Source organism: Tyto alba, unplaced genomic scaffold, assembly GCF_018691265.1.
Source record: "Tyto alba isolate M040663 unplaced genomic scaffold, T.alba_DEE_v4.0 Super-Scaffold_2, whole genome shotgun sequence".
Lineage (NCBI taxonomy): Eukaryota > Metazoa > Chordata > Aves > Strigiformes > Tytonidae > Tyto > Tyto alba.
The window spans coordinates 11,061,861-11,085,002 of NW_024881282.1; the positions used below are offsets into that span (position 1 = coordinate 11,061,861).

General features: G+C 42.6%; 1 protein-coding gene across 10 annotated transcripts in view; it reads left to right on the plus strand.

Annotated features, from left to right (window-relative positions):
- FAT3 (FAT atypical cadherin 3) overlaps window positions 1–23,142 on the plus strand; it is a 418,659-nt gene that overhangs the window by 174,730 nt on the left and 220,787 nt on the right. For all 10 annotated transcript variants that reach the window (XM_042792184.1, XM_042792182.1, XM_042792186.1 and 7 more), the window contains one exon: window positions 13,842–14,156. In XM_042792184.1, the coding sequence (XP_042648118.1) occupies window positions 13,842–14,156 (315 nt within the window). The remainder of the gene's footprint in view (window positions 1–13,841; window positions 14,157–23,142) is intronic.

A 23,142-nucleotide genomic window follows, 5' to 3' on the forward strand; every position in this document is an offset into this window, starting at 1 on the left:
TACTCCAGCATATTCCCTTACACTATTTGAACCTTGGATTTGTTATCATGCAGAGTATTAAGAGTGAAACAGAAGTATAATTATGGTCTGCTTGTGCAGAGTCTGTGCTAAGTTTGCCATTATAACCCCAGCTCTATTTCCTCTATGCAAGGTAGAAGATTAAAGTTCTGACTATCTTAATGTGCAGTTTTTTCCTGCGGAGTTACCATAAGGTTGCTCAAAGGGTTTTGGAAAAAATCCAACATGGAAATGAATTTTAGTTATTTCAGTTTTTGCAATCACAGATACAGCTGTAGGTGAGGTGCCTCCCATGCAAAGCTTGTCACTGTCCCTAAGACCTTCCTATTAGAAAGATGCTCAGAAATATCTGGGATTGCACTTGGCAATTTCTGTGGATGTTTTTGCCATGCTAGGGAACAGTCAGCTTAGTTGTGAGGAATCTTTGAACATTGATGACTGTTCTTGGTGAAAGATGTATTCTGTTGGGGTAGATGTTGGGAAATGAGAAAAAGGAGGTTCAGAGAAAGTTGCAGGAGCAGCCTACTGTCTTCCATAAAAAAAAAAGACCATCAGAAACCCAGCGAACTTTCAAGGAAGGTGAAAGTGCTTGAATTATACTCAAGACAGGATTGTTGGGCTGGTGAAGTTGTGCAAAAATTGACTTAGAAGCTGATGCCTTCTAAGTAGGCAGCTCCTCAGCCTGCCCATTTGGGCTTCAAAAGAAAGACTAAACTCCGCAGTTACTTCATTAGGGCTACAGTTAAATTCAGCATATAGTCAAGGACTGTCCTGTCCTGCCCTGCCCTGCCCTTTTTGCTCGTTCTTCAGGTCTGCAAGTTCAGATCTCAGGTAATGGAAGAGACAGAGTCAGTTCATCAGCAGTCTTGCCAGCTCAGATGAAGGCATCAAGAGTAGTTTGTGGTATTAGTTGGTAGATTTCAGCTTCTCAACCATCAGTTACCAGTCATCCACAAATGGTTGTGGCCCTCTTTGGTTAATACTGGAATGGTTGTGGGTGAAAACATGATGCCAGTGTGGTTCTCCTGCAGCATCTATTCAAAGGGTGTCTCACAGGGACTGCTTTGTGGACGGTAATTCCCCATTAGTGAAAGTGATCAGGGGTGTAAGACTCATTCTTGTGCTTAAGAGTGTGACCAACACTGCTTTGGTGTCTGTTCAACAAGGGAAACTGAACGCATGTCCTTTCAGAAGTGAATGGCAAAAGGTGCTCCTAATATTTTTGACATTGACAGGTGATCTGTACTAAATTTTGGCCTCCGGGCAAGCCTCTTGCGATTTTTTTCTGCTGCAGCCACTGAAACTTCTGCCCAGAGCAGAAGCAGCAGCTTGAGGTGCTTTTACACGCTCTGGACATGAAGGATGAAAGCGGGGGGTCTCTTCCTCAGCCTCTTTAGAGAAGAGAGGAGAAAGTACACCTAAAATTGTACTTAAGAAAAAACAAAATGCTTTGATCTGGGCAGTTTAAAGCAGTAGTCCTGGTTCCAAATAAGTCACTTCTTTTTTAACATGCTGACTGTTGCACACCCTCGCCCCTGTATATAAAGCCAGTTTGATACAGAGGAAGAAATTTAATTTTCTAGACCTGAGGAGAGTCTTGCAAATGGGTCTAGATAAAACTTCAGGTTTCAGTGCATCCCGTCTGCATTTCACAGTGTGTTGCCTTGCAAAACAGGAATGTTCTGCTACCGCATCATGCTTCATATTGACAGAGTATATACTGCCTGAAGAGCCCTTATCCACTGGAAAATTCACTCAGAGAAACACAAGGGCAATTGATTGTTCTTACAAAGCCACAAGGTTGGCTGCCTGAGAGCCTCTTGTAATCTGAGAGTTTCTCCTCAGGCACAGACGGGGACTGGGTTGCTCGCTGCCTGCCACCCCCGTGGTACATCCCTCCCGGTGCTCAGCCCAGACGGACGTGGTGGGCGCTGCTCCAGGCCCGCCGCTGGTCACGGCCGGCAGATGTGCTGCTTCTAATGCCTCGTGCACATCTCTAGAACAGGCTCTTCGGTTTCTTGCATGCCCTCCTATGTGACAGTGAGAAGATCCCAGGAGCTGTTGTTTCTTTGGCTGTATTTTTTCCCTTCCATGGGGATGGCAGTGCAGAGGCTGTTGGGACAACAAAAGTGACGATGGGAGTGAAGATGGGGAGGCTGGGAGCTCTGCCTCAGCCCAGCATCATCCAGTGAACCTCCTTTCTCCAGGCTCCTTGGAGAAAACACCTGTATAGTGTTCAGAGATCCATAGTGCTTAAAGCCAGAAGAGACCAGATCAGTTGGTTTTGTCCTTTTTATATCTCTGTCTATTATATATCAATTTTATACCTCTTTTCTGAGTGATCTTTTTCTGACTAAAGCATAGCATACATTTGCCACGAAATGTTTCTTACCCAACAGTTTGTAGCCCTCATTTGCAGATGTCTAGAGAGAGGAAGAAATTATTCTGGGAATTAATAGCACACTTTAGAAAAATAAATAATAAAGAAAGGTATCAAGCTGATCGCTAATTTTAATTTTCCTGGCTTCAGTTTCCAATCATTAGATGTTGCTCCACCTTGTTTTGTTAGATTAAAAAGCCCTTTACTTCCCGGTATTTCCCCATGAACTTTACATAGATTTTCTAATCAAGTTGCCTCTCTATCTTCTTTTTAATAAGCTTAGCAGATTGAATCCTTAAACTCTCTTACTGTAAATCATTGTCTCTTCTCCTCATATTGTTTGTGGAGCTCTTTTTTTTAATCTTCTACAATTTTTTGACAAGCTTTGTAAAATATACTCCAGAGTCATGCACAGTACCTCCAAGCAGAGGAAACACAGCTGTGCCATGCAGGGGGGTTAAATGATGCTCCAGTGCTGGTTCTGTGCATCACACTCCCTTCTTCCCTGTGGTGTTCATGTTCAAGTGCGGCGTAGCTATTAAACCCCCTTTCAGAAGTACTCTTTCTCTCCTTTTTGACTGCTCCTCTGGGTTTATATTTGGATAGAGAGAAAGATAAAGGCAGGTTTCAGGGTTAATGTTGTTACTCTTTTCATAAGGTTATTCACTTGCTGTGGGCTGAAAGAAACAGCAACATGAGCGGGGGTGGTGGTGTGGAAATTATGATTCTGTTTCCAGTATAATACATATAACTAAAAGGTGAAAGCCATTTACTAGGTGGAATATTCCCAATAGTCCTGTGTCTGCTCAGGCCAACCATCCCAGGCCAACACGCCTCAGTGCTGAGACCCATCAGAAGAGTCAGTGCCTGTTCATGTTGTACTTGACCTTCAGTAGGGTCAGCATTGCCTTCCTCGGTATGAGGGATCCCTCGCTCTCCAGGGCAGCCTCCCCCAGCAACCAGGCTCCCCTGCAGAGCTGCCTCTGCTTCCCTTTACCTCCCTCACCACGGGTACAAAACAGCCGAAGTAGATTGGCACAGATTTTGCAGAAGGGTTCCCAAAACAACCTCTCATGCTGTAGACAGAGATCTGTGTAAAGGAAGAGGACCTTGCACATAAGTCCCTTGCCAAGACTTTTATTGAATCCTTTTGAGCATCCTTTGCCTTTTTTCTCCATCTCTTCTTCCTGCTTCAGCTTTGCTCCCCTTCTGATCTCATTTCTAAAATAACCAGGAGCAAACTCGTCTTTTTAAAATAGCTTCCCAGTCCTCCTGGCAGAGGACACATGGGTCAGACTTTGATCTCTTTATTAATCTAATAAAGAGGATGTACAGAAAATCTGAGTTACTCTGGGCATTAGCCAGACCCTTTGAGAAAAAAATGCCTCTGTAAAAACAGGTTATTATTGAGGTTTAACAGCTTTCATCATTGGTGCTAGCAACGTGAGGATTTCTGCTGGTACCATCCCCATGTTCAGTTTAGTTGGGAAGGCTGCAGAGGTACACAAGACACACAAGAGTTTTATAATCCCAGTGGTGCTCAGAAAACAAGGCAGAACACATAGTTTGCTGTAGGGACAGATACAGAGGGATAAATGCATACAGAGAGGTTATAATATTGAAGAGAATTCACAGTTTGTGATTCACGTGTGGCTGGAAACCCAGTAGCCACAAGTGCTTTAAAATAAAGTTAAAAAAAAAGATAATACATAGACAATAGAGTGAAATTATACCATCAGCTGTTGTTCTTCTCACATTAAGCATGTGTTCCCACAGTGGATCTTCCTTCAAGCCTTTATAAAAGCTTGAAGTATCTGCATTTTGCACAATACCTGCCACAGTCACAAAATTTCACTTTTTTTTTTTTTTTTTTTTTTTTTTATGCCCCTTTGGCTGAGAAGTTGAGCCTGTGCATGTCTATCGAATAGCACAAAGTTCATCCCATAAATAGGCATTGTATTTTGCTGTGCCTCTGAGACTGAAGAGGAAGGTGGATCTTCCGGGGTTAAAGGGGTGCTGGCAGCAGCCCAACATTGATAAAAGTTGAACAATGTGGTTTAAGCCACACGGGCTCGCAGCACATCCCTTTTGTCAGAGTGGTGTCACAGTTTGTCCCGTCATTCTCAAACTCTTGTAGTGAGTAGGAAACAGTACGTGGCAGCAGTTTAATCATCGCTGGGGCTTCATGGCTCCTCTCAGCCTGGTTTTACTGCAGGGTTTTATTGCATTGTTCAGCAGTGATGGAGTGTGTTAAGCTTTGACAGAGATTATTCTTAAATTAGAAGGTTTCTTTATAGCATTTGTGCTTTTGAAGGCAACTTGGTTCTTCCAGAGTTGTCCATTGTGCATATCTTCTTTATCCATGTAACATTCTTTTTTTTTTTTTTTTTTTTTTTCTTTTTCAAGAAAAAAATACTAAATCAAGGTGAATATGGATATCTCTTTAAATGAGTAGAGGGATGTGATGGAAGATATGGAAACCATAATAAAGCCTAGTCAGGTGAAAATGTTGGCACATCTTATTTCATTTAATTCATAAAATGAAGAAGGTAGAGAATTTATTTGACTAAGCCTGTCGTTCAGTGTCTTGATGATATGTTTAGAAAATTGCTCTAAAATTGATGTGTAAGTGACCTTGAAGATGTCGTATTTAAGTGATAGCTCATTTTGATGTGAAGTTGTAAGCCTTCCCGCCGCCCCCCATCCCAAATAAAGCAAGCAAAGGAAACCAGCAGCATTTAATTTAAGTCATTTGAAGGTACAGGAGGAAGAATCTTGCCTCAAAACTCAAAATACAAGTAACCTGGACGGTCAAGCATCTAATCTGAGATGTGCCTCTATTTCAGTGCCATTAAGATGCTGGTTTCCTGGGAAGTCTGCCCTCGTGGCAGCAGTCCCACAGCCTTGGTGTCTGCTTTGTGACACCCGGGGAGCTGCAATCACACCCATGAGAAAACCCAGTCCCCGTGGTGGGTGGCACTGCTAATTTGTTATACAACATTTACCCTTTGAATCACATCATTCATAGTTATATATGAATATATGCACACACACTCCATATTTGTTGCTATTCATATATGCATATAGCTATATTCTATATAAATATTCATATATTCATATGTGTGAATGTTGACAAATCCGTAAACATACATATACATTTATTCGTATTATTTTGATTTGAGGGGGCACTGACCAGACCTAAACTCGATTATCACCTTTAATTAGTTGAACTTCCCCTCTGCCTGTAGTAAGTAAAGTTATGTTTGTGTTTTGCAGCCTGAGGCAGGGCTGACCGGGGTGTGTGCTCAGGCAGGACACCATCCCCAGCCTGATGTCAAGGTCACGGTCGTGCGAGCTGTGCCAATGGGGCTGTACCTGATCTAATGACCCCTGCCAGACCTGATCTGCGATTGCACTGTATATCCAAATCACGCGAGTATCCCTGGCTTTGGCTGGGCTGTGGTCTGGCCTAAGACTTCAGCGGTCAGAGGAAGTTTCCATATATATTTACCTGCTCAGGATTTCAGACCAACTGTCTGTGCTTGGTCTAAACCATTGCCTGGTGGAGGTTTCTGCTGAGCAGAAGTGGTTTGCAGCCCCTCTGAGCACCCAACGCTGTGCACACAACAGCAGCGGTGGACCCTCCTTTGGAAAGAGCCCACTCTTGAACTGTCCTCTGAAACACATGATGGCATGGCCTGTCCTGTAAGAGTTGTAAACCTCTACATTTTCTAACTATTTACTTATTAAATGGTGATATATTACACTTATTAACGTGTCGAATGTCCTTGTTGCAATCCTGGCTGGTTGTGATACTCATGATATTGTGTGTGATAACATGGTAAAAGGTATATTTGCAGGCTAATCCAATATCAGTGGAAATAGCATTGCTGAGAATTGGCTTTCTAATTCTCTTTTACTGCTTTGGGAATTCAGACATACTATTCACTGCAGACACTGCATTTTGAGGTAGCAGTAAATTTGTACATTCAAAATACCAGTAAAAAAGAGAAAATTAAAAATTAAGCCCTAGATGGGAATGATATCTCTCTTGCACTGTTTGACAAGCATGGCTTGTTATATCTGTTTTTTATTTAAACCAGAAAGAAGAATATTAGGAAGTTCTAGGTATATATAGTCTCACAAAGTTAATATTGCTTTTGGACTCATTCCTGGGCATGATCTAGTCTCCATTTAAGTCAATGGGGATATTTCCATTCACTTCAATAGGAGCTGGGTTTGCAATTTAATATGCGTTAAAGCCTAGAAAATTTGTGCAATAAAATAAAAACGGGAGACCACACTTTGCACAATGGGGGGGGCTTAAATGAAGGCGCTGAAATAGCATTTAATCACCAGAGTAAGGAGCCTGATTTTTAAAGCTGCCGGCTGCAAGCGGTGGGGGGGATGAGCAATAGGTCTCCTTCATGCTCCGTTTGAGTTTGTGGCTGATGTGATACTGCTGTCCGTATTCAGAACTGGCACTGGTGATTCATAGCTTGAGAGGACTTTAAAAAGGGGTGAATATAATGTATGGTTTATTCTGATTCCCACTGGCTTCATTGGTCCCAGTGAGCTGAATCTGTCTGGCATCGGTGCTCAGGTTCACATCTTCGTTACGCTAAAGCTGTTTAATCCTGCGGGTTATATTTACAGTTTACCCTTAATGGAAGTAACTAAATAAATATCTGCTAAATGTGGTATGCACTCTGCTTTTATACACACCAGAGCCATTCTATGTGAAGGACCTAAATAAAAAAAATATATGGGTTAGGCGTAATGTTAGCTTTCCTGAAATCATAAATTTTCTTCCTTAATTGGGTGTGAAATTCCTGTCTACAAATCATGCCATTTTGGATGATTTTATATTTGGTCATGAATAATGGACTTGCAGTATTTTTAAACTTACCCTGCCTACGATAGCTCTCTGCTAAGCATCCTTCAAAAATCACATCTTTGCTTAATGCAAGGAATCTGGATTAGCTCTGACATTTGCATTTACACTCACAAATCTTTCCATGGCCCCACTGTGCAACGATGTGTGGGGGCAGGATCCATCCGAGCTCAGGACAGGAGTGGGAGTAAGTGGATATAAAGCCTTCATCTCAGTGAGGACAGATGAGTTGTGTATAAACTCTTTCTTCCCCTTTGTATTTTAGACTGACAAGTTTTGAAAAAAGCATAACTATTCAACTGTTTTTTTTTTTTTTTCTAAAGCTGCATTTATTTTTTTTTTTTTTTTCCATCATGGCAATGCAAGAGAGGACCTTTGGCTGATGGCTCAGTGACAAGCAAGGTGTTGTGTTTACTGCCACAAGACTCATGGAGTCTGATGAGAGTCATGAATAATTAGTAGCATTTCGGAATCCCTGTTTTTTTTTTTTCTTTTCTTCCTTTGAATTTGAGGGATGAAACAGAGCCTTGCGTACTTTGCTGTCAGTAAGCATTCCTGACTATGCCTCATTCCTCTCATTTTAATCTGTGGACAAACCAGCTTCTGCTTTTTGCCCCTTTGTTTTGAAGCTGGACAAGGGAGGAGCAGACTTAGGGCTCTGGAAATGTTTCTGTAGCACTTCATATGGCAGAAGCTGACGTGGCCCTTGCACATATTGAGGGTGAGTTTGCAGGTGCTCTGGCAGCTGGAGTCAGGAAGGTGCATCTATCCCTTGTAGTCCTTGAGTCATCTTAAAGATTATAGCTACTTTAACGACTAAAGCTTACATTTGCACTAGCAAGGAGCTAGCTTTGGGTGGGGACATGCTGAACTCTGGCATCTGGGAAGATCTAGGGGTGTGCTGCCATAGTGTCACCTCCATCCTGCACTGCAGCTGGAACTGAGGACAATCTCTGCCTTTGCTGCCTCTCACTCCTCCTGCCCTCCTCTGTGGCCACTACTGGGTCAAGGTTCAGGAATAAGTGGGCTGTTCACCTTATCTGGCCTTTTCTAATTTCTTAGTCTGAGATGCAGATTTCTGCATTTACCTCATTCCCGAAAAGGGATGAGAACAAGCAACACCTTGTCATCGAGGTTCTTCTCAATTGAACGACTGAGAAGAGCTGATGGTATTAAACATGATGTCCCCCTGCAAAACCACTGCAGTATTTTGAAAAAGAGATAATTAGGGATTTTCTGTAACACATGTCATAGAAGTTCTTGGAAGAGTAACAGATACTTCCAATACAGTCCTCTTCCTGCCTGTGCAGGAACCTCCCCGCACCTTGCTCATCATTTCCTGAAACTGAGAGTATGACTACTTACACTGGCAACTTTTATAACACAGGCTACTGAGTCACTCAACAAAATCACATGCTGCATTACTTTTTGCATCTAGGCCAGATAACTTGGGTAGGAGAATAGGTTATATTGTCTCGCCCCAGTACCAAGATGACAAATGATCGGAGATTCTGGCATGTCCCTGGCAAGCAGTTGCTCCTGCCAGATATCCTCCACATGGAGTATTTGCGCTCTCCTTTTTCCACCACTGACTCCCAGCCATCAGACCTTGATTTGCTCTTCTCAGCTAGATTAAAGAGCCTCACTACTCTCTTCTGTCTTTTCCTTGCCCAGCTTCTTAGACCACCAAGTTGTCTTTTAATCTTGAGTTGAAAAAATCCTAACCAACATTGAACTCCTTTCAGTGTTTGTGCTATTGAGAGTATTCGTGAAGGATGATCTGACTTTTAGGAGGAACGTATGTGCAAAGCAGATATCCATGGCGATGGGCACCTATGTAAAAACCCAGGCTGACAGCTCCAGTAAACACTCTCTTGCAGAGCAGTGGCAGGTCCATTCATCACGCGACCTATACACAAAGTACTGTCAAACATGTAAGGTAAACAAGCAGGGGGCAAAAAAGGGATGAGGAAAGAAATAAAAAGGCCTCTCTAAGGCCTTTTTGTTTTAAGAGCCTCTCTGATTTCTCATGACTATAATAAATACATAACTTTGAGATAATTTTTGAGTGGACGGCATCATTTCAAGTGGTCTGCTGAAATATGTGCCGTAAATCAGTGGGAGAGTCAGGAAGGAAATCCAGTTTGCCAATTCTTTGCCCACTTTAATATCCACTCACTTCTCACTTTTTTTGTTTTTGCCTTCACCCTTCATAATGCAGCATCTCACTGTGTGCCACTTGCAGGAGCCATACAGAAAACATAATCCCATTATTTTCCCAGGGAAAGAGGGAAAACAAGCCTTTAAGAGAAACAAGCACACAACCTTTGCATTGCTGGCACATTGCCGAGCCCAAGGGCTGCACTTAATTTACATATAAATGTGCCCAGGATTCTAATCAGACATTAATGCACTCTCTTGTTATTTTTCACTTATAGTGTTCGTAATGCACGTGGTGCTTGGCAAATCGCATGGGGCAAATGTACTTGGAGGAATGCAGTGGCAAGCATATTTGTGGCACCACTTTTTGGATTGATGGCTGGCTTTATTTCAGAGACTGCCCTGGGCCTGAGGAAGTGCTGGCTTCGGTCCTTCAGGGATACTGCAAAATCTGGCCAAGGGTAACATAAAGAGCTGGCTTACAGACTGCTCAGTTGGATTTCAGCTGCCTCGTGTAAAAATGCAGTAGTGCCTCCGTAGCATAGAGTCCCAGTGGATGGGAACATCTGTTTTTTTGTCTTGTTCAGAAATGCATCTGCAAAATCTTGGAACTTTTTTATTCACTTTGAAATTTTAGGATCTCTGCTGGTGTTTCTTCTTACTTCTTGATTTGTTTAGCTCAGACGTCATTACCTTGTTCATACTTCTCTTCTAATTAGCAGGCAGCTGGGAAGAGCGCACCACAAAAGCTGTCCAAGAAAAGCCTTAGAGCTGCTCCCAAAGGCCTATCCTCCCCTCTGCTCTCCTGGCCCTGAAAACAAAGTCCTGTCTTTTTTTAGTATCTGTTAATATCTATAAGCTTTGAAGTAAGTGGTCTTTTCTCAACTTGTAGTCTTATCCAGGAATGTTCTTGGCCATTCCCATACATTCACTCAGCTAAAGTGGGTGAGAGCCTACCTATGGACTGCCCCAGGTAATACTTTGCGGATCCTTATGCCAGCTCTATCAGCCTTTTTGCTCTTCAAGCCATCGTGAAGCAGTGCTGATACTCAAGTGTCATTATTAGTCTTCAGAGTCAACACCTCATACAAAGATGAAGTTTGACATCCATCTGGAAAGTGTCCTTACCCAAGTAGTGTCTATAGCTATGTAGAGAGATTGGTTAAATATTCAGGCAGCATGTGCATTCTTGTGGGTACTGACTTTAGACCCATATTTGGCTAGACAGCAAGGAGACATTTTGTGCAGGACATTCAAGAGTATGGTAGAAGGTGTTCCTGGGGCAATGTGAGGGTTTCCATGTGGAAAACCTGTAAGTGAACAAAGACCTTCTTCTTACTTACCAAGCTGCTGTGTGGTGGTGACAGGTGAAATGACAAGACATATTGAGCAAAAGGAATTAATTTGTATCTGGGACCTTTTAATAAATCAAAAGTAAAAAGAAGAACCAGTGTAGCAGACCCGTTGGCAGTTGCTAACACTTGTTCAATGATCCTTTCCTTCTGAAATACAGAAATGGAAAGTAACTGTTGCCAGGAGTCATAAAATGAAGGAATGACTCAGAAGATAGATTTATTATCAGCTCTATATTGGTGAAATTCAGCTTCATAAACAGAGGTTAATCTGCTAAAACCTTCTGTGCTCTCACTGGGGGAAAACCGTACTTGCTTCAAATTTTGTTTAAAGATCTAAAATAATTCTTCTTGTCTTCTGAAGAAATCAGCATCTCTAGGAGCACTAATGTTCATCATTTTTTTTCTTGAACCTTGCCTACGTGGATTTTATTTTTTTTATTTATTTCCATGAGGTGTCATTTATTATGGGCTCTTCTCATCCCTGCGATGTAATTTCTCTTCTGGACTTCTAGGCATTTTCATCACAGTTCACTACGTATTTCACCCATGTTTCTACAGAAAGTCATTACGTAGCACAGGCTGCTGCCGAGAAGAATATTTAGAATACACCCTGCCTTTGTCTTCTAGTGCTGTGTTACTCACCTTTGTTGGGTGAATAATATATCTGAGCAAGAAGGACATGGATCTGATATTACTAGAAAAAGACCTAGGCCCATACATGACTAGAATTGGTACTGCTTCTCTCCCCTTCCACTCTATTCTATCTATCTATGATTGGTTGGTCAAGTTGTATGAAAATACTTGTCAGTTCAAACTTACATTAAAAAACATAATAAAAAAATCACAAATTGCAAAAATTATTTAGAAAATTTTAGAGAGAGATTTGTCCTGTAAGACAAATGCAAGTACATCAGTCATCTCTATAACTGTGTGGTGAGTTTTGTGCTTCCTCCTGCCCAGAGCAGAGTTGGATGGGGGATGTCAGGAGCCGGGGCCTGGCTCCTTGGGAACAGGCAGCATCCCTTCTTGCTCTGTGGGCTCCTCTGTCTTATGCCAGGAATGGTAGTTCCTTAGGACAGAAGTTACATCATTCCCCTCTTGCTGCTACCCATCATAAAAGCAATTTAATAAGTTTGCCAGTAAACTTCAGTATAAGATGTTTTCTGCTGTGAAATGTTTGGGAGGGTTGGCATCAGGGCTGTTCATAGCATCAGACATCAGACACTCTGTCATGCTATCAAATCCATCCCTTCTGCTGATGTCTCAGGAGCACAGGACCATCATTTTCATGGCTGCTATTCAAGAAATGGAATAGACTTACCAGTTAACTTTTGAACCAAAGGTCTTGTCTGAATCCAGTGTCATAAAGGGATTAATTGCTGATATAATCTAAAAAGCTAGATTTGATGTATAACTTGAAAGACTGGGGCTGAGGAATAATGCAGATAAATGACATCTGAACTTTACATACCTCATTTAGAAGGACTCCTGGTAGTACTGGTGAGGAGGATCCCTCCTTGGCAGCCCGTGCTCTGCAGAGTGTCTGAGCACAGAGCCTGCACCTTCCTTAGCAGTGCCCAAAGTCTGCCTGAAACACCTCTCTGCCTATTTACGTGTCTTCCAAGATTTTCTAAGACTTCAGGCTGTCATAGAAATTTTCCGTTCAGCATGATCCTTAAAAAAACAAAGACAAAAGACATGAACATCCCTTATTGGTACTGATCTTAGAGCACATCTTTCTTTAGTGATTAATTGAGTGTTGTTCTAAGTGGCACCAAGCACATCTGAGACTAAATTCTAGTTTCTTGTGTTCCTGTCATGCCCTGCAACTTCTCCACCAGTTTCCATCTACTAATGACATGAGTTAACTGTTATTTTTAGCATATCTCAAGCTTGAGAGCTACCACATTAGTGTGTCACCCAAGATTTAATTTAATTTAATAATGCTGTATTAGGAGAGGAAAATGTTCTTGGTATATGTGTTGCAGAAATGGTGGGAAAGTGCATTTGCTTATTTTGATGCTGTGTGTGGTACTGGCATATTTGATCGTCTGTGCATTCACAATCAGTGCTCAAGTCAGTGAAGGTTTGGACTATACAAATACAAGCAGGTCTTCCAGTGCTTGTAGGTGTTTCTTGATTAAGGGCCCCCTATCTGTTTTTATGTGTTGTCTTCACAGTTTTGGTGTTAATTTCAGGAGCAGGATGGATTTCTAAATCATTTTAGGCAGAAATGAGGTGGATGGAAGTCCTTCATGGCAGGTACCATGCGGGAGTGGGGCTGGTACTTCAGTGGAGTGATAGGTACCCTGTGTCTCTGAGGCTCTGTTATATACAAAGACACTTTTGTGGTTTCTTAGGACCAGGTAGAAAACCAGCTGATGTTTTCTTAAAGCAGGTGGTAGAGTGGCCGAACCCTTCCTTTCTCCATGATAGAAGTAGATATACTGGTTGTCTAAAAGCTTCCACTATGTGAGCTTTTGGTTGCTTGTTATCCAGGATTTTGGCATTGTGCAGTGAGTGATCTCATTATTAAATTTACCATTTATTTTCTGAACTTTAATGGATTTATTTTAAACTGCCACATAGGTTTCCTTCTGTAGCAAGGGCACTGACAGGAGCTTGGAAAGAGAAGCCACTTTCTCCTATGCAATTCATTGTCAAAGGTGGTATCCCTCTACCAATGTTTGTACAAGTTCGCATCACCAGCAGAAAATAATGGTGTTTCTTCTGTTACTCTGCCAGATGAAGTCCCAGCAAAGAATTGGCTATGACATTAGGAGACTTATGAAAAGCCATCTTTTTCACATCACTCCTAAATTTCTTGGGACAAAGGATTGAGGTGTTGAGCAAGATTCAGGGCACAATGCCCGAGTTCCAGTTTCTGTTTTCATTTTATACACAAATTTATTTTTTCTAAGGGTGGAACATTTGTTATATGATGAACACATTTCTGTAATACAGCCAAATCAAAATTGATGTGATGTTTCAGTGATCCTATTCCTGAGATCCTCTGCTTGCTGTTTTTCTACAGGAGTTATCTACACAGCAGATATTCTTGACCGGGAGACAACCAAATCCTACTGGTTGACAGTGTATGCGACTGATCATGGTGTTGTCCCACTCTACACTACCATTGAAGTCTACATTGAAGTGGAGGACATGAATGACAATGCCCCCCTCACCTCTGAACCTATCTATTACCCAACTGTCATGGAAAACTCCCCAAAGGATGTATCTGTCATTCAGATCCAAGCCCAGGACCCTGACTCCAGCACTAATGAAAAGCTGACTTACCGGATTACAAGTGGAAATCCCCAGAACTTCTTTGTAATCAATCCCAAAACAGGTAACAAAATCCTGCTGCTTTACAGTGGCAGGAAAATGCAATTTAAATGTTTATCAGCTTGCTCCCCTTCAGGATCTGCTGGTGTTACATTGCTTTCCAAACCTCTGATTTCTGGTTGGTTATGAGTCTAAAGCATCTTGTATGTGTCTAAAGCATCCTCTTGTGCATCGGTACATGAACGCACTGGCAGAAGACATGCTGCAGATTTGCTGCTGCAGCGATCACTTCTGTAGGTCACCAAGTAGCTTTTGGCTGTTGTGTCTTCCCTGGGCCTGTAGGGATGAGACTTTGCTGCACTGAGTTTGCAGAGCAATGCTAGGAAGCATATTCAAGTTGTTGCAATTTATGGAGTAGCTTCTTCTCCTTTATAAGCTGGCACGTCACCGCTGAAATGAGTGGCATAACAGTTGTCCAACACATGTAATGAGGCTCCACATTACAGTAGCTGGATGTAATTCTACAGCTAGTTTTATAGAAAAAGACAGTTTAGGTAATCTAAAATCCCCTCTGGCCTTTAAAAAAAAAAAAAAATCTATGTGTTTGCATTGATTTCTAACGGCTGGGGATGTAGCCTGTGGGTGCAGTGTCGCAGATACAGTTTTAAGTTAAAGTGCTGCTGTTGGCTGGCCTGGCCCTGCCACGGTGGAGTGTTGCACCCACACAGACCGGCGCTGCACACCCCTCTGCCCTCGATGTCTTTGCTGAACCAGCCATCCCTGGTGCCTGGCTGATGAAGAAATGGCCACAGGAGACATAGCCCAAGGTTCTGGATGCTCTTCTGGGTACCTACTTGTGCTTGGCCACAGGTGGTCCTTGCTCTGGAATGTACCCAGCCATCCCATGCTCTTTATCTGGCTGGTGGGGACCCTCCAGCATGGTCTGGAGCTAGAGAGTTGGGAGGCTCTTTTGCATCAGTAGACTGATCTTTATCAAAGTAGTTGAGTGGTTTCACACAGCTCTTAATGCTGGTTGTAATGCTTATTTTGTTCTGGGGTTTAGATTTAAAAAAAAAAAAAAAAAAAAGAAAAACAAACTATTTACGTCTGCTGCAAATTTCTAAACAGCTAGAAAACCAGAAGGAATAGACCTGAGAGGGAGCGTCTTTAATTTGGTGTAGGAAAATGACATTCTCTAAATAGGCTTTCAGCATTTGGCTGGGCAATCCTGTTGCAGTGTGTAGCATAAGAAGGGGTCAGGATCTTTTCAAGCATAAGCCCAGGTGAAGAATCAGGGAGCATGTGTAATCACTGTGTTCAATCTGCTGAGCCCTAAGGCACATATTTCACTTATTTTTAACACTTGCAATGGCCGAAGATGGCTCTTCCATCTGCATCCCTTCTCCCCCTCCCCACCTCATAAATCCCATCTGGGCGAAGCGGCAGAAGTTAGGACTCCACAATGTTTAAGGCTTGTGCTTCCCTCCTGTCAGGTCCTCCCTCAGAGCTACCTGCCTGGCACAGCTCCGCTTGCCCGCACGGCAGCCGGGCTCAGGCCGTGCCGAGGACCGGAGCCGGGCACGCTGCAGCCCCACAGCGCCCTAGCCTGGTGGCACGGCGTGTGAGGAGGCTCTTCCTCCTGCCAGAGTGGCGGGCAAGGATGATTTTCCCTAACAAGGAGATCTTTTTTCTCACAGTTAATGCTGAAGATGGTTCATCTTCATTTTGTGCTCAGGAAATTGATGAGTACTTAAAGGCTTCAGGATGAGTAACGTTGCTGCTTGGGCAACCCCTGAAGGGCCCCCATTGCATTCAGTGAACATCCTGACTGGTGGCTGACTGTGATTTGTCATAGAGGGGATAAACCGTTCCCTTCTATCCACCTTGGTGCCAAACACAGAGCAGTGAGATCTGGGCAAGGCAGCCTCTTTTAATTTGTTTCTGCCTTTGAAAATTACGGGGCTGATAGAGCATGTGTGCATGGAGATACTTTGTCCCAAAAGGGAGGTTTGTCATTTTGAACACAAGGACTTTGTCCTCCCTTGGAAAGAAAGTATTGACATGTGGTGAGCAATGCCTGCCCAGCCTAGACATCGGGAGGCTTTCTCCCAACAGGATGCTGATGTCTGAGGAATAAAAGCGTAATGGATTTTCCTGGAGAGTGCCCCCAGAGGTCTCTGGCCAGGCTCCTTTCAGCCATCTCCCTGCAGTGTACTAGTTTCTTTAAAACACCAGTTTACACTCTGGTTGTTTTATACAGGTGACTTCTGCACACGCAGAAGAGGTTTGTAGCATGCCAGCCCCTTATGCTCACTGGGATTCAGCACAACAATAACTCATTTAGCGCTTTGCACAGCAGCCCTAAATGTAGCAGTGTGCTGTATAATCAAGACAAAAAGGTTTAACATGAACCCAAGTATGCAACAGTTGACACATACGTGGGTTGAGCAAGCGTGCTCCTGCTGCTGGGGGAGGGCAGTCATTTCTGAGAAAGGGGATCTTTTATTTTCTGTGTCACTTTGGAAGTTTAAGCAGTGCCAACAAACTGACATCTCACTCCTATGACTAATCAGGTGCTGAGAGGCAACACGAAGGCAGCATCCCACGTTTTTTACATCCTTTCATGGGAAGAGGCAGAAGTTGGCCTTGACTAGAGATGGGAGTTGGATGGAGAGTATGGATACTCTTGGGGTACTAAAAAGTTTCTCCAATGCTTGACTGATTGGGCTTTGATAATGTGCTCGGGGTTAAACCTCTCACTGGATTTGCAGCCAGAAGTGAGTATCCCCTAAACCCAGATTATTCTGAGGTTCGGGAAAGCAGATGTGAGAGAGGAGTTTGGCATCCCTCACTGCAAAGAAGCATGGATCGTGGTTCACAGATCATTTCCTTAGATCACCTAGTTATATTGCAGCAAGAAATCTCCCACTATTACTGGAGAATAAGGCCTCCTGTCCCCTCCTTCTTATTTTTAGGACTTGGTGCTTTGTACCAACAAAGTTGGGTTTGTTACACAGTGCAAAGAGTGCACAGGTGCACAGGGCATGTCATAGCTTATGGTGTGTGTCTGGTGGGTGGGTGGTGTTTCAGACATTTCTAACTTGACTCCAGAAAATGCGGTTATCTGGGAAAGGTGGGTAACCCTGTCTTCTTTTGGGATGGTCCTTGCCATCACGAAGAGGAATGCCCCGGGCGTTGCTGCACCCTGCTCATGGCATGCCTCTCTCTGCCTTTGCACAGTCTCATGCTCCTCAGTGATTGCTGAAGCATGCTTCCAGCTGTGTTTGCCTTCCTCTGGAGCTTCCTTTCAGCTGCTTTGTAGCTCATGCAGGTCATGCAGATTTCTGGAGGCACATGGACCACTGCGTGTGTTGCCATCTGATCAAGGCACCAAACAGGGACAGAGGGACTTCAGGTTTTGTTCCTGGTTCTGATACGACATAATAACTGCAGCCAAATCTTACAATCTTTGTTTATTATCCAGATAGTGGAAGGAACAACATTCCTTGTATGCCGTGTCTGTAGGCAGAAAAAACCTTTTAGTAGATGACCTGCCACATCCTACATTTTTGTAGACTGGCACAGCTCTGGGTGGCTATTTTAGGTACTGTTGAACTGCAAACACATCACATACATTTGGATCTGTTTGAAAACAGTTTTCAGTCCTTTCAGAATTATCACCTGCGATTTGCTCTGTAGATTTTGGAGAGAGGAAGAGTTGCTCCTGCCAAGGGCTGCAGAAATCTGCTCAGAGAAGGACTTTGTCACTGAAGTCACCCTGGGTGACCTGTGCTTTTGCCAGGGGCTGGCTCTGCTGCAGGAGGGCAAATGCACGTGGACAGCAGAAGCTCTTCCCAGTGGGTTTGGGGGTTATATGGGTGCTGTGGGGTAGGAGGATGGGAACATGAGCACAGCTGGATGGGTATGCAAAGGCAGCATGGGGAGCCTCCCATGGTTTTTGTTTTCTCACCTTCATTTTTTTTTTTTTTTTTTAGCATACAGCTGATCATCAGCCTGCGCCTCAGCATTCACTTTTATTTCATGAGCTTATTTACATAGGTACAAGCACTAAGTGAATAATGTAGCACATGAGTACATGTGAAACCATAAACCATCCATTCTTGAGAACAAGGCAGCCTTGTTCTGCAGTTTGATGGAGACTGCTCCCTAAGTTTAGCAGGTCCAAGACAGCAAATTGGGATTTTTCTTTATAGCGTGCAAGAGGTATCACAAGGCAGAGTTTTGTGAGGGGGGGAAGGTAACATGTTTTTTAAGTAGCTGAAGTGATTCTTCACGTTACATGATCACAGGGGAAGGCATCCCCTGCGCATTGGTTTCCCAGCCTTGTCATGCACCCAGCAGTGATGGAAGCATTCCCAGTGCTTGGCCCCTCTAGCCACCACGGGTCGGCCTAAACCTTGGTGTGGCTGCTGGGGGAGCCAGGGATTTCCCTCTTAGCCTGACTTTTATGCTTGGGAGGGCTCAAGCTTGTTTTGGCAGAGCATGAGGTCACAGGGCTTTCTTTGCTCCTTGGTGGGTGATGTGAGATGGGGCTGAGAAGGAGGAGGAGGAGGAAGGCAGAGCTGCGGGTGGAGTGTCTGGGCTGGCCGGCTCCCAGCTGAGCCCATGGGAGTGTCACGGCCACCCTCAGCTGAGTGAGTTATTTTGGGGTAAGAGGCATGTGGAAGAAGGTAAGTAAAACAGATGATGGAGTTAATAAAAAAAAGTATGATTGATTAGGGCTGTAAATTCTTATTTTTATTTCATGTATATGGTTGTTAATTTCACAGCACAGCGCAGGGGTAATTTACTGTGTTGATTTATTACTTTTCTGTGTTCTGAAGAAAACAATGAATTTTAATTCAAACTGTTACATTATTTTGTTTAGTGTTGCACATATATTGGACAAACCCAATAAGCTTCTCTTCAGTTTTATGTAGATTAAGAGATATTTTAACTAACATGCCAAAAGACAAAATTTCACTCTCTTGCACATTGATGTCAATGAATTTACTCTAACATTATGTTGGTGTGTCTGAAAAACTCAGTTAAACCTTGCTTAGTCCCTTGCTGGCACTGTTTAAACAGAGGCAGACCCCTGACACTACCAAAGTAGTATTTGCTGCAGTATTTAAGGCAGGATGCACTGGTGGGTTTAGAAATAGTATATGTAGGACAGTACATCTTTCCAGAGCAGTGATTCTGCTTCTGGAAGTTGTCTCTGAACTGACACATCCACACCTAAATTTGCAAAAAAACTGGATGTTTTCATACTGAAGTATCATTAATATTTATATAAGCTAATAGGGGGTTAATGAGTGTCAGAAGGTAGATGATATGAATGTTTCTTTTCTCAGTAGACTGGGTTTTGTTTTCATCCGCACTCACTCAGCCAGCCAGCATAGGATCCTCCTGGGGCTGAATGCCACATTTGCCCTGCCTTACTAAAAGTGTTTCACCCTCCAGCCATACATCCTTATTTTTATGGATGCTTTTCTTTGTTTTGTCCCAAGAAATCCCCACACATGCTATTTGCTCTTACAGACTGAGCCAAATCCAGTTCTCTGCTGCTGCACTGTCTTGAAGGTTGCCAGCAGTGTTGCTGCTGGCTACCCAGTGCCTCTTCTCAGCCCAGAAATAAAGGTGTGCCAGGGAGGAGAGAGAAAGAATAATCGTTTCTATATTCAGGAGAGCACTCAGCACTCTGTGATAAATTTCTTGCTTTCCAAGGCCCATGTTTGTCATTTGGTTTTTTTTCCAGCAGAGGAACAAAGACTGTTAAATACTCCAGAATTTTTCAATTCTTCTGGCATTTTGTGGTAGATACTATCTCAAAGGGACGCAGCTTACTCTGGGAGGCAAACTTCAGTGATCTTAGTAATCCACTTACTAGTGTTCCTGCAGTACTGTATGTAATGCAAAGACCATACGGACAACAAATGGAAGTGGAGGCAACTTAGTCCCTACTGCAGCCTTGCACATCTTTCAGGTTTAAACCCAAGTTGTATTGCATGAGGAGAAAGACTTACATACATTGGTTCTGTAAAGCAAAGGGCATTTAAAACTTTACACCATGTAATAATTAAAGGTAAATGCTGGACCATTTGAAAAAATAAAACAGAATTTCTTTTTGATGACATTTCTAAGGGACTTTGGATCAACAATACCAAGCTAAACTTAGTACTACTTTGGTCCATTTGTCACTCTGTTCTTGTAAGGGGCATTTCATGCTACTTTGGTGTTTGTTTTTTTTGTTTATTTGAATTTTTTGGTTTGTTTTGGTTTTGTTTTTTTTTTTTCTTCAAGAATGGGCAGCTTTCTGTGTTCATTGACCACCGATTCTCCTAGCTCCCACTCCATCATGGAGTGTCTGCTGCATTAGGGGAGGACCTGTCTGGCATTGCAGTTGATGCTGTGCATCCTGCTAAACTCTTAATAAACGTCCTCTGAAATAAGATCTTCAGCATTTTGTAAATGAAGGCCTTTGGCTTTTTCATTTGTTTGGACTGTGTAGTCTAACCTGCTGTGTCCCTCCAGAGTGCATTTTAGGTGCTATAGTGATCAAATTGGGAAGTGCATGTTTTGAATTTTGAGGGTGTTGCATATCACCTTCTACTCACTGGAGGCTCCTTCTGAAGTGCACCTGGTGGTATCTCATGCACATGCCTTGGCTATGGAGCCCTGTTTGGCAGCTCTGCGAGCGATGTAAACTGGCTATGCAGATCATGTCATGTCGATTGCCATTCATCCTGTAACTGTCCCTGCAGTTCAACTGACCTCTACAAGACCAAAGAAGACCTTGTAGAGGATGAAAACATTGATCGTAGGTCTCTTCAGTCAAAGGTGGACTTGAGGAACTGGTCTCCCTTCCTTCTGTGATCTCTAACACCGTTTGTGTGAACGCTGATTTCACCAACAGCTCCAGAGTCCAGCCCAATATATTCATCAGCGATCTGTAAGAACTATCCATAATTAAAACAGATTTTTACAACATAATCTCCTTAGCACATTATCTGGCTTCCACTTACTGTAATTTATGTTGTATCAACACATGCTAAATGATCTGCTCTCTTTTTTTTCACTTCTCAGTATTATTTAAAAGCGTGGCTCTTAATGGCTTCTTTATAATATGCTCACTGTTAAAAATCAAGATTCTGAGCATTTTAAAAGCTTCAATTTCTGCTTTGAGATGGCTCATTATTTACTAGACAACATATTTCCAGTGGTTTGAGCCCATGGTTAGGATCTAGCAAATCAAAGGTCCATGGATGTTGGAGTTACATGCTTAATCACAGTGGGACCTAAAAGCCTGCTAGGCACTGTACAGCATGTTAGACAAAGTTCCTGCTTCAAGGAACTTGTCATAATAACAATAATAATAGTAATAATTAAGAAAAAAGAGAGGAAAAAAAAAATGAAGGAAATAATGTAAATCATCACCAAGTCCGGGGCACGTTTATTGCCTGGAGTAAATGTTCAATTAACTCCTGAGCTGCAGCCCAGCAGTGACACAAACTCTTCTTTTGACTTTGAGTGAGTCACCTAACCTCACTGTTTTTCTTTTTTTTGTGTAAGTGGAAATATTTTCTTACCTCATGTGATTGTACTGGAAATTAATTCACAGTAGACAGTTTACAGATCAAATAGGCAGTTGAAATACAAGCTATTGATTTTTCAGGCATCTCGGCATTAATAGACATCCGCACATAAAGCATATAAAAAGAAAGAGGAGCATCACTTCTGAAATTGTAGGATTAAGAGGAATATAAAACTTTTTCAGGTTAAGTAAGTCTAGTGCCAGACTACTGATTCCACTGAAAATGAGAAAATTTGAGCTCAGCTAGCCCATCTCTTCCCTCCTCCCTGGCAGCGATTCCCTACTTACTCTGTATGTGTTATCTGTGGAGAGGATAAAGGTGTGAGCTGTGTCACCTTAGTTGAGGCTACAGTAATGCTGCTATTAATAAAATAATAAATCCAACTTTATCATATCTCCTGAACAGACCTGATTTCTGCTAGCAGTGGGTTTTGATTCATGAAGCACTGAATACAGTTGAGATTGCTGGATGTCTCCAGTATCAAGTGCCTCTTTTAAAACAGCACTGGAAGATACAATGCTGCTCATAAATGCCATTTCTTTATAATTGGCAGATTGAAACATGGCTTATAGAAGTTTTAACCTTTCTTTAGATCTTCATGATGACCTTTTTAGTCCTCTTCCACAGTAAGAAGCTTCAGGAGTATCCCTATTGCCTCGACTGGACCATTGTGTTCTCACTTACTTGATGCAACATCAGTTTTTAACCTGAACTTCCTGTTTGCATTAGTAGAGACTTATGTCCGATGGGCAACAAACAGCATGGTGAGGGCCACTGAGGCAGTGTTTGCTGATGGAAAACATTACTGCCTGATAACCAAAAAGCTCTCTCCTGTCCTGCCCCAGCACCCAGTCTGGAACAGCAAAGATTTTGCCATTAGTCCTATAAGTTTACATTGTTGTACATTGCAGCAGTAATTTCTTATTTTCAAAAACATCAGCAAAGCAGATCTTCTGTCCTATTGAGAACTAACTTTGGCTATCAGCTTAGCTGTGACATTAATTTTTCTACTTTGTCTGTCTGTCCAGTTTCTCTATTCATAAATTTCCAAAAGCCATGACTGGTCAGAACTGGTCGAGAAACCATCTTCCTTTTTCATATGCTGCACCAGTCCTTCACTAATTTGTAATTAGGGCTGTTGCATTCAATTCCAGGTAGCAAAATACCCTTGATAGAATTATCATCAATGACAGAATCATAATTGAGATGATTGCGTGAAACCGTGTACTAGAAGTCACAGCCCTGTTAAATGTATGCACGATGCATATGCTATGGATACTTGTCATATCCCTCCATACATTATTATGATAATAGCAATGAATGCCCCTGTGTTACAGTAATTACTTGTGGTCTAAGCCTGAACTCTGGCAGGGGGAATTAGATTGGTGAGTTAAGGATGCTGAGTTGTGGAGCCCATGAGCAGGGGGTAGGGGTGTGGAGAAGGAGCTGCCA